Source organism: Sinocyclocheilus rhinocerous, unplaced genomic scaffold (assembly GCF_001515625.1).
Source record: "Sinocyclocheilus rhinocerous isolate Xijiao unplaced genomic scaffold, SAMN03320098_v1.1 scaffold1615, whole genome shotgun sequence".
NCBI lineage: Eukaryota > Metazoa > Chordata > Actinopteri > Cypriniformes > Cyprinidae > Sinocyclocheilus > Sinocyclocheilus rhinocerous.
In genome coordinates this window covers 1,343,559-1,356,402 of record NW_015645292.1, presented here as the reverse complement: position 1 = coordinate 1,356,402, position 12,844 = coordinate 1,343,559, and the positions used below count along the sequence as shown (strand labels likewise).

The window sequence follows — 12,844 nt, the reverse complement described above, 5'->3', positions numbered from 1 at the left end:
GTGTCATTCACACAAACACTAAACACCATCATGGTAACACACATGAAACTGAAATAATGCAATAAACATTCATTTAACAACATTAGGTGTAACACACAACCCTAATATACAAAACTGATAAGAAAAAACGAAGAAAAACAGTTATTTCAACAAAACAAACATAACATTTGAAATGTAATGCAGGGAATTATGGGAATGTCAATTTACGGTTATTCACTGTAAATTATATGGTCTTTTTTACTTCCAAAAACGGTATACTACCGTAAAATTACATGTAATGTCCAATACAGTTTTTCACCGTATATAGTAGGGGAATTTACCGTTAACAGGTTTTTACTGTAGCATTTTTTAAAGTCTTTTACCATTAAATTCACGGTCATTTTTTACAGTGTAGAAATCTACAACATGTTTGAGTTCGCAGAAACTGAAGACAAACGTGACTTACCTGATCAGGCAAAACCTTACTGGGATTATTGTGTCGAAGATGACGTACTCCTAAAATGTAACCGCATCATCATTCCCCAAAGTAAACATAGGTTCATGTTACACAAACTCCATACCAGTCACCAGGGCATTGAAAAAACTAAACGACTAGCTAGACACATAATGTTCTGGCCTGGCATGTCAATGCAAATCACTGACCTAATTTCCAAGCGCAGTACATTCAGGAGATGAAACTGCAAGGAGCCCATGAAAGGACATGACATGCCAATAGGCCGTGGCAAAAGGTGGGCTCTGATCTGTTTGAATTTGATTCTGAATAGTACATTGTACTTGTGGACTACTATTCCAACTTCATAGAAGTGGACACGGTGAAAAACATTAGAAGCCCAACCATCATTCACATCTGCATTTCGCTAGATATGGTATCCCTGAAGTGATGATAATGGATAATTGCCCAGCTTATGCTTCAGCTGATTTTGCCTTTTTCAGTCGGTCATATAGATTCAAATACGTTACGTCATCTCAAAGGTACCCACAAAGCAAAGCAGAAAAGGCTGTTCAGGTGATTAAGTCACGCTTTAAAAAAAGCAAAGGCATTGGCATGGTTGAAGTATGTGAGGCACCACGAGGCACTTATGTGGTGGAAAGTGATCAAGTGCAATAGAAGACATATCATACAGACCAGCAAACAACAACAAAAGCAAAAAAAAGAGTGTATTTCCCAATTGCCACACACAGGAGAAGACGGAAGTACTGAAATTGATGCCCAATACAGGGTTACAGAGCCCAGTGTTAATTTTTTTGTGAGACTTTATTTTTGTAATGATTTTGCAGTGAAATTATGAATTATGCAAGATTGCAAAAAAAGGCGAGATTTTGTTGATTTTGCATTGGATTCAGCGAATCATGACAAACTGGAGTCATGCAGTGAGAGCAGAGCAGCAGTCCCAGCTCAGAAAGATGATTTAAACTCTGTTGCAACACTTATTTTGATATGCAAAAAATTAATATAGTGCTTTAGCATGAATCCAGGCTTGAGATTTCTGTTTTGCACTGCTCGGTATGATCTCGCTCCGTTATAAGTGCTGTACAGTGACATGATGAGGTGTTTTAGTGCGTGTTATTTTCCTTTGATATAATGGTTAAATCACATGTAATAAAGTGGACAATTGTTAAATTGTGGCAAACTATGTTTTAAAGCTTTGTAAACACACTCTTAAATCATGCATTTTATGTCTAATTAATTTGACATGAAAATTGTATCTTTCCCCAAAGCCCTGCTTCTGTACATTTGGCTCTGCGTAGCTCTTTGTTTTCCTTTCGTTTGTTCAGATGTTTTGGTGCAGATGTGCAGTGAGTGATCGTCTGCTGCTCCTCAACTTCTAGACTCTCAATTAATTTGATTTAAAAACTCTGCTGTTGCCATGGAGATCAGAGAGTGTCGCCGTGGAGACAATAAAAGAGTTTAGCTTCATTCAGCCGCTGGGTTTCTGGATGTGTTTCAGTGAGCCGTGACAGACAGACGCTGCTTCATGCGCTCCACTCCTGATGTCATGTCATGTAACGCCTGTCAATATATATATTTTTCCTCCATGTGGTGAAAATATAATGAAATTCTGCCATAAACTAATGTCATACAGTAACATTTAAAAGTTTGGATTTTTAATGTTTGTGAAAGAAGTTTCTTCTGCTCACCAAGGCTGCATTTATTTTATCAAAACCAGTAAAAATTGTGAAATATTACTAGAATTTCAAACAGCTGTTTTCTATGTGAATATCTGTTAAACTGTAATTTATTTCTGTGATGCGCAGCTGTATTTTCAGCATAATTACTCCAGTCTTCAGTGTCACATGATCTTCAGAAATCATTCTAATATGCTGATTTGCTGCTCAAGAAACATTTCTGATTATTATCAATGTTGAAAACCGTTGTGCTGCACAATATTTTTGTGGAAACTGTGATACATTCTATTTATCAGGATTCACAGATGAATAGAAAGTTCAGAAGAACAGCATTTATTTGAAACAGAAATATTTTGTAACATTATAAATGTCTTCACTGTCACTTTTGAACAACTGAATGCATTAATTAAAAGAAAAAATACTGACCCCAAACTTTTGAACATTAGTGATACATATATATATTTTTAAATATTTTTGTCTGTCCAGAAAATTTTTTACTCATTATGGAAACTTTGAATTAACCACCAACTATGACTTTTAGGAACATCTCTCAACACGTCTCAACACTTTTGCTCTTTTTATTGTTTTATCATCATACCTGCTTAATTTCATGGGAAATCAGTATGTTTTTGTTATTAATTTTAATTTAAGTGACACACAGGTATTACAGTAAAAGTTCAGGATCTCATCATCTCAGATCTGCAGGTAGTTTAGCTGTGTTATGGATGTGTGTGTGTGTGTGTGTGTGTGTGTGTGATATATAACTGCAGTGTGTCTCCGGATCTTCCTCAAATACTCTATTTTCCACTCCGGCTCAGTGAGGATTCTGGGAAAGGCCTTCATTATTGTGCTGGTTTCAGTCAGCGCTCGTGAGCTTCTGCTGGAGCCGCTGTATAAATAGAGCCTGAGTCCTCTCTACTGACCCCAGATCAGCGTTGAGTGACACCAGAGCTGGATTCACCCTCATGACGGGACAGAAGCGCTGATGGTTTCATACGGTCGTAATGAGCTCGTTCTGTTTAATGTGCCTTCACTGCCTGTGAGTGTGTGTGTGCCTAATATTCCCTGTGTTATGGGGAATAAATATCCTCACAAGGGTAATAACACCAGTAAAAGAGGTAGGGTTAGAGTAAGGGGATAGAAAATACAGTTTGTACAGTAGAAAAACCATTAAGCCTAAGGAACGAACCCATAAAACATGGAAACCACTGTGTGTGTGTGTTTCCTCAGGACTGAGTGTTCACTCTAATGATGTGGTGTTTGTGAATCAGCTGGAGCTTTAGCTGTTTATGGTTCAGCATTAGTTTAAGTGAGCATGTGAACGTCTGCTGGGACTTTTTCAGTGTCACAGATGGAGATGTGAGTTAATGGAACTAGTAAATTATATTGAAGCATTTATAGTAAAAAAAAAATCACCGTACTGACCATATTTCAACTGTAGTTGTGGTTCATTGAAGCAGCATGATGAATCCTCAGGGCATCTGCAGCACAAATAGCATTAAAGGTCAAGACACTACAGGTGCAACCAACGTTTGACTGTTTTTCTTTTTCTTTTGTTTTGCACTGGTCAATGTTGAGATTTTTTGGTCTGTTTTGCTTCCGTAACATGTCTCTTCATTCAGACCAGTGGAAAGAAAACATCCAAAATACACATTTAAGTGTTTATTTTATTGCACTTTATCTATTTTTGTCTGTAGACTTCAATTCTAATCCTTTAAAGAGTTTTTTCTCTTACAAACACCAAACTTTACAGTTTTATTCCTAGCTATATTCTGAAGGCTTTTACTGAGTGGTTTGTTAATATCCATCCATCCATCCATCCAATCCATCCATCCATCCATCCATCCATCCATCTAAAGAACTAAATTTATTTACTTACAATTAGCAATTATGGCAATTATGATGCATGCAATCTTAAAATATTCCATGGAAATCAGCAGGCAATTTATTCTAAAAGGATTTCAGGCCTGTCATTTTTATGGGTGCAGACAATGCACGGTCTGTCTCACTACATGAAATCATGGCATGAGTGAGTTAGAGAGGGACTCGTGGAGGAAAACTGTTTGCAAGAGCTTCTGGGGAGATGAAAGAGAAAATTTTAATACGGAAAGGTCAACACTTTCTCCATTATGTCAAATTTCATTACAGAGAAGACAGCCATCTCTACCATTGAGGTTAGACTTAATGCATCCAAATTGCAGCAATTACGATTTCATTTTAAAACATCCTTTTTTTCCCCCAAGACAATGATTATTGCTATACATAATCATTTTATGAGTAAGAAAAGAGATCGCAAGAAAAAACAATTCTGTTCTTCCTCTAGGGAAATACAAAAGGACTAAACATTTTATTACGTCTACTTCCACCCAGAATGGATTTTAGACAAAAAAAAAAAAAAGTTATTAGTACATGTACTTAGTGCTCAGAAATGAGTCACTTGCCATATAAAAACCCACCTGTCTAATCTATCAAGCACTCAACCTTGAAAATATGTCGGAAAGAGAAAAAAAGACAATGATTCCTGTCTCATTTCTTTAAGGCACTTCAAGGCAACCTTTCCATCCATCCATCCATCCATCCATCCAACCATCCATCCATCCATCCATCCAATCCCATCCATCCATCCATCCATCCATCCATCCATCCATCCATCCATCCATCCATCCAATCCCATCCATCCATCCATCCATCCATCCATCCATCCATCCATCCATCCATCCATCCATCCATCCATCCATCCATCCATCCATCCATCCATCCATCCAATCCCATCCATCCATCCATCCATCCAATCCCATCCATCCATCCATCCATCCAATCCCATCCATCCATCCATCCATCCAATCCCATCCATCCATCCATCCATCCAATCCCATCCATCCATCCATCCATCCAATCCCATCCATCCATCCATCCATCCAACCATCCATCCATCCAATCCCATCCATCCATCCATCCATCCATCCAATCCAATCCCATCCAATCCAATCCCATCCATCCATCCATCCATCCCGATTTATAAAATGATAAAAAGTGAAATCCAAACTAGAAAAACCTTTATGTTAACAAATAATTTTGAACCTGGCTTTATCCAATCTTCATATTTCTGTTCTGGAAATATATGCAAATTAGTGTGTATTCCATTAGATCATCCCTCATTTGCATACTTAAACATAACTTTTCAGAAAGCTTGTAATATAAAACACTTGTCATAATGTTCCGTGATGAATCAGCTGCTGAAGTGTGGTGAGATCTGTTCACCTCCAGCATCTCGACTTGAAAGAAATAACTTCTCATTCTTGAATACTGACTAAATGAGTTTGTAAACAGACTGACGTGTCGGTGTGTTGAACCTGCTGCTGCTGGATGAATGAGGTGAGCGCTTCACCTGAGGAGGTGTTACTATGGTAACGGAGCAGCTCCACTGCCCACCTGTGCCTCACATTCACTGCAGCTTACCTGACATTCGTTTGAACTCTTTGAACATTTGAGGATGATATTATAAACATTAGTTTTAAAGAAAGGCATAATTTTCTCCCCCTCATTTGGTTTCAAACCTGTATGACTGTCTGTCTTTCTTTCCTCTGTGAAACACTAAAGGAGTCGTTCAGCAGAACGTTCACGCTGCTCTTTTACAGCGCATGAGCTGATGCTGCTGAGCTCCGGAAATGAATTCAGTATCAACTCAGACAGACTCTGTGTTTTACACCTAGAAACTCTCTAAAGCTGCTTTGGAACAATAAACATTTTGACGAGCGCTAGACAAATAAACAAAGAAACGCAGATGAAGACGAATCCTCGGGAGCTGGCGCTCATCTGGTGACACACGTTCATGCAAACACACACAAAACTGTTCACATAGTGTTATAGAATCATCATTTTGATTTATTTAATAGAAAAATAACACCGGTTCACTTCAAAAAATCAACTTCAAACTTTCAAATGGTAGTCTATGATTTATGTTTTTGAAAAAAGTCTCTTCTGCTCACCAAGGCTGCATTTATTTGATCAAAAATACAGTAAAAATCTGAAATATTGTTACAATTTCAAATAGCTGTTTTCTATGATGCGCAGCAGTCTTCAGTGTCACATGATCTTCAGAAATCATTCTAATATGCTGATTTGCTGCTCAAGAAACATTTCTGATTATTATCAGTGTTGAAAACAGTCGTGCTGCACAATATTTTTGTGGAAACTGTGATACATGTTATTTTTCAGGATTCACAGATGAATAGAAAGTTCAAAAGAACAGCATTTATTTGAAATAGAAATCATTTGTTACATTATACATGTCTTTACTGTCACTTTTGGTCAATTTAATGCATCCTTGATGAATAAAAGTAGTCATTCCTTTCAAAAAATTAAATGTTACTGACCCTAAACTTGTGAACGCTAGTCAATGTATTTTTCTTATTGTTATAGCATGTGAATTGATGTGATATGCATATATTAGCGGTTCATACTAACACATTCTCTCTCTCTCTGTTGGTTCATTCTGACAGAATGTGTTGGTTTATTGGTTGTGGTGATGTTTTCTCTTTGTCTGCGCTGTGTTCTCCTTAACTGGTGTACGTGGTTCGAGCGAGTCAGTATGATGGTGATCCTGCTGAACTGTGTGACGCTGGGGATGTACCAGCCCTGCGAGAACATCGACTGCTCCTCCGAACGCTGCCAGATCCTGCAGGTCAGTCTGAAACAGAAACCTGATTCTTCGGCAGAAGCCTGTTAATGAGCCGTTCGGTTCATTGATCAGCTCTTTCTGATCTCGTGAGGTTTCAGCATAACTAACCCGTTAAACGCTTCAGATCTAATATTCAAACACACACTCAGATGATTCCGGATCATCAGCATCATCTAGAGACTCGTCATCAGAGCTTCATGTTAATTAGCTGATCATTAGACTCTGTTGATGTCAATTGATTTCATTGCACAGCTGATTTCTCTCTGTCTCTCAGGCCTTCGACGCCTTCATCTACATCTTCTTTGCGCTGGAGATGGTGGTGAAGATAGTGGCTCTGGGGATCTTCGGCCGGCGCTGTTATCTGGGAGACACCTGGAACAGACTGGACTTCTTCATCGTGATGGCCGGGTGAGCACACACACACACACACAGACACACACACACATACACACACACACTCACGCATGCACACAGGCACGCGCACACACACAGACACACACACACATACACACACACACTCACGCATGCACACAGGCACGCGCACACACACAGACACACACACACATACACACACACACTCACGCATGCACACAGGCACGCGCACACACACAGACACACACACACATACACACACACACTCACGCATGCACACAGGCACGCGCACACACACAGACACACACACACATACACACACACACTCACGCATGCACACAGGCACGCGCACACACACAGACACACACACACATACACACACACACTCACGCATGCACACAGGCACGCGCACACACACAGACACACACACACATACACACACACACTCACGCATGCACACAGGCACGCGCACACACACAGACACACACACACATACACACACACACTCACGCATGCACACAGGCACGCGCACACACACAGACACACACACACATACACACACACACTCACGCATGCACACAGGCACGCGCACACACACAGACACACACACACATACACACACACACTCACGCATGCACACAGGCACGCGCACACACACAGACACACACACACATACACACACACACTCACGCATGCACACAGGCACGCGCACACACACAGACACACACTCACACATGCATGCAGGCACGCGTGCGCACACACACACACACACAGACACACACACACACACACACACTCAACGCTCTCGGTTCAGATCAGGAGTGATTCAAGTGCTCTAGAGTTTCTCCATTCACACATTCATCTCTGTCTCTTCTGTTACACTGAACCCGTGTGTTTTATTTGTGTAGACAGTCTAGTCTGTGTTCTGTATGATGGCAGATCTCCTGATCGGTGTGTAAATGCAGGACAGATGGAGATCTCTGACACGTGTGTGGTGTGTGTCTGCGTGTGTGTAAACATGTTGAGCGTATGATCAGCTGTCAGAGATCATCAGAGCAGCTGTGTGTGTGTTTGAGGAGCTTCAGAACAAACAGTGTTGAAGAGCAAATGTATAAAACACCACCTGTACTGTATTACACTGTACAGATGAACTGTGTGTTTATAGCGTGTGTGTGTGTGTTCAGGGTGGTGGAGTATTCTCTGGACCTGCAGAACATTAACCTGACGGCCATCCGGACGGTGAGAGTCCTGCGGCCGCTCAAAGCCATCAACAGAGTCCCCAGTGAGTCTGATCTCAAACGTGCCTCTGTTTCAGCTGATTGCATGTGATTCATCAGTGCTGAATCATAAAGGATTCATGGACGTCGGTCTGTCAGGAGACTCAAACCCCCCTGAGAAACCATTAGCTGATGAGACGCGCTGGCTTTAACGCTGGACCTACAGAGAACCGAGAGCCTGATGAAGGCAGGAGGAAACGACACGAACAACCCAGAGACAAACAACACAATAAATGAAGAGTCTTCTGTGTCCTAGACTTCTGTTGTTTTTATCAGGGTTTCTGCGGATCTTAAAAAGTCTCGATCTGCATTTTCACTTAAATCAGAGCAGAAAGTCTTAACTTCAAAGTCATGACATTCAGTGTCACATGCAATAAAAAAAAAAAAATTTATATCATTCTCAGTATTTTTTATGTCTTTCGATTTAAATATCCAAATATCCTTTAAATCAAAATGTGTTTACTTCACATGCGAATTGCAGATGTGAAGTCTTGTTTTCTGAAAAACTGAACAAAAAGAGTTTATGCTTAAAACAAGAACAAATATCGGTCCGTGCGATATTAAAACCTGTTTTCCCTTTGAATTAAGTTGATTTTTTTGCCTATATTGACCTATATATTTTTTTCTTGTTTTAATCATAAAGTCACTTCATTTTGATCAGTTTCTCAGAAAACAAGACTACAGTGCAATTTTGCCTCTCCAGTAAATGTATCTTAATTTAAGAATCTTTGCCCTGAAAAGCAAGACAAAACTACTAAGGAAGAACAGCTTTTTTCCACTTTGATCAGTAGGTGCAGTAAAAATATTTCCATATTTTGTAAAATGAATTCAAAAGTAACAGAGATCTGTTGAAAGTTGTGTTTTCAAATGTTGAAGTGTTGCTTTTAAATTTAGAAACCAGGTTGACCTATAGTTCAGTTCAATTCCATTCAGTTTAATCCTTAAATTCTCTTTACATGGTCTTAAAAAGCCTTAAATTGACCTCAACACCTGCAGAAACCCTGTTTTATGTACAGCTAGTTCTAAATACTGTAACCTAACCATAACAGAAAACATTTCGCATTTTTACAAAAAAAAAAAAAAAAACTTTATTTACTTAACTTTTATAGCGCTTTTACAAATGAGGATGTCTCTAAAAAGAGTTTTTTAGCAGGTTTTGTCAGGGTTATCTCACTTCTTCTCACAAATGAAGTCAGTGTATGTGTGTGAAAGCGCTCTGATCATGATTCACAGCACATCCAAAACACATTCGTGACCCTGGAGCACAAAACCAGTCTTAAGGGTCAATTTTTTGAAATTGAGATGTTTACATCATCTGAAAGTTGAATAAATAAGTTAGGATAGGACAATATTTGGCTGAGATACAACTATTTGAAAATCTGGAATCTGAGGGTGCAAAAAAATCGAAATATTGAGAAAATCATCTTTAAAGTTGTTCAAATTAAGTTCTTAGCAATGCATATTACTAATCAAACATTAAGTTTTGATATATTTACAGTAGGACATTTACAAAATATCTTCATGGAACATGATCTTTACTTAATATCCTAATGATTTTTGGCATAAAAGAAAAGTCGATAATTTTGACCCATGCAATGTATTGTTGGCTATTGCTACAAATATACCCCAGCGACTTAACACTGCTTTTGTGCTGCAGGGTCACATTTCAGCTCAGCTGATGAAGCTTTGAACACACTGCTGAGTCATTTAGAGCCACGATGAACCGACACAAATGAATCGTCATTTCTAAACACAATCACGACCGGTGACGTCTGCGTGATCTTCTTCTCTAACCTGAGATTAAGACTTTAACCAGTCGATTCCTCATGGAGAAGAAGTGTCTCATAACCTCCCAGACTCTCAGTAAAGTTTCTTCAGCTGGGCTGGATGTGATTCGCTCGTTATTTAGATGCTTTGACTTCACCTGCGCTCTGAAAACACACCGTGTGACGGCTCCAAACTACAGGACAACATCTGAGTGAACGTGGAGCCGCTAGTGAGGAGATCAGAGAGAAACGCCTGCAGAGATTTCATGTCAGAAAGTTCTGCTCCTGGAAAGTTCATCCCCAAACGGAGCTCGTTTGCATTTGAAGTTGCAACTCAAATCAAGTTGAAGAGTTCATGGTTTATTGCAGTTTTTGTGATGGAAATGAAAGGCCCTTCTGATTTGGTCTGATGATTTGAGATCTTTCAGCCTGAGGAAGGGCAGATGTTGGTGTTTATTATGGTGTTCTGTGTGTGTGTAAGGCATGAGGATCCTGGTGAATCTGCTGCTGGACACGCTGCCGATGCTGGGGAACGTGCTGCTGCTGTGCTTCTTCGTCTTCTTCATCTTCGGCATCATCGGTGTGCAGCTCTGGGCTGGACTTCTGCGCAACCGCTGCTATCCGGAGGAAAACTTCACCCTGTGAGTCAGCTGATTTTAATTCAGGTTTAGTCTGTGTTAAATGTCCTTTTTAGTTTTTTTTTTTGGTTAGTCAAGTTTTGTTTGGCTAAAAGTCTGGAATTTTAGTCAGTTAAAACACATTTTAGTCATGCTGCATGATGGTTAAACTGACTTGATGCTCAAAATTATAATTGCAATTACTGACCATGATTGCTGTAATTTGAGAAATGGATTATTGCACTTTCACCTATAAGCACAAATCAAGAGAATGTCGACTCACACACATGCTTTATTTGACCTGTTTTACTTTATTGTCAGAAATATGAACACTCTCTCTACTTTATGAAAACTGGTAAAGCTTCTCACAAAAGCTTCCTAAGATTAATTTCCAAGAATTCCAAATTTATTCATGTCTTTTTCTATTAAAGCAACAACAAAAGGCTTTGTATTGTGGCACAGAGGTGCGTACGTGCATTCATTCACCCTCAGTCTCAAACAATACAGTCGAGATCATGTTTGGATTTATTACAGAGAAGGTTTGATGGCAGATTTAGTCGGCTGTGTGAATGAACACACACTGGATGTATGACACTGTTATTCGAGCAGAATATCTCAATAGAGATCGCTAAACTCCAGCTTGCATGTTTGTTGATGTTTTCTGATCATCAGTGTGTTTTCTCTAATGCAGAGAGAGTGTGTGCGAATGGTTGCCAGGTTGGGAGGATTAATTAAACACAGGGAAGAAAATGTGTCATTTTAAGAGAGAAGCTCTGATTGGGGGGTTTAAACTCGAGACGTCTGGCAACCGCAAGCATGACAACTTGTGGAGGTCTAGATTTTTATCTCCTCTTTTTTTTTGTTGGAGACTTTTTATTTTTGAAATGACATTTTAGTCTTTTTTTAATTAATGATATTGCATGTTGATATACCCTTACCAAAAATAAGTATACTTTAAGTTTATTTTATTAAGTATACTTAAGTAAAGTTCAAGTATATTTTTAAGTATACTTTATTTAGTAAGCATGCAAATATCAGTGTACTAGTAGTATACTTGTAAGTGTACTATTTCAATACTCCTTGGGACTAAATTGACCCACTTTCTAGTATATAAAAGTATACTTTTAAGTATAACAGTAGTGCAATTTGAGTACTAGTTTACCTCTATGTTTTTAGTTTGTACTGCAACTATACTAAAAGTGAACTTAAAGTAAACTATCAGTATACCTAATTAGATACTTGTAGTATTTTTAGTACACTTTGAAGTATAGTCTCAGTAAACTAATAGTTTAGTAGTTTTATACTGCAGGTATACTCGTACGTTTAAAGTGAACTTTACATCATACTTTAAGTAAACTACTATGTCCCTATTTCAGAATGTGTATATATTTTGTTATATAAATATCTGAACATACAACACATCAAAAGAAAGAACAGGGTATCTGCTTGTAAACAAAAACATTTTATTCTAGCTTCATGCATTCTTACATCATACTTTAAGTATACTACTATGTCCCTATTTATTAATTTGTATATATCTTGTTATATGAAAATCTGAACATACAAAACATCAGAAAGAAAGAACAGGATATCTGCTTGTAAACAATAACATTGTATTCTAGCTTCATGCATTCTTTTTTATAAACACTTGGATGTGGGTAAGTTTCATAAATAAAGAAAACATGACAAAATAAATAAACAACATTTTAAACAAAAAGCTGAAAAAAGACTATGAATTAGATGCAGAATGATAATCAAAACGTAGATGGAGTCCGAAAAGCTTGACAATCATTATTACCTCTTCATGGGTCAACATTTTATTCCGCAACGTTTCAGTTTTGATGCTGTTTTATGTCTGATGATCGTGTTAGAATACATGTGGAAGCATCTGTTGTTTCGGTTTCTTCTTCACTTGTGTTTTTATTTTGTGGAAATTATGTACCTATAAGATGCGTACTAGCGCCCCCTACAGTATAACAATGAAAACGTTCTCGGAGCACAAGG

At 38.6% G+C, this 12,844-nt stretch overlaps 1 protein-coding gene across 1 annotated transcript in view; it reads left to right on the top strand.

Annotated features, from left to right (window-relative positions):
• The window catches only part of LOC107705872 (voltage-dependent T-type calcium channel subunit alpha-1I), a 66,344-nt gene that overhangs the window by 8,469 nt on the left and 45,031 nt on the right, over positions 1 to 12,844 (top strand). The window contains exons 3-6 of the mRNA XM_016509378.1: positions 6,700 to 6,811; positions 7,083 to 7,216; positions 8,365 to 8,462; positions 10,705 to 10,864. Of these exons, the coding sequence (XP_016364864.1) occupies positions 6,700 to 6,811; positions 7,083 to 7,216; positions 8,365 to 8,462; positions 10,705 to 10,864 (504 nt within the window). The remainder of the gene's footprint in view (positions 1 to 6,699; positions 6,812 to 7,082; positions 7,217 to 8,364; positions 8,463 to 10,704; positions 10,865 to 12,844) is intronic.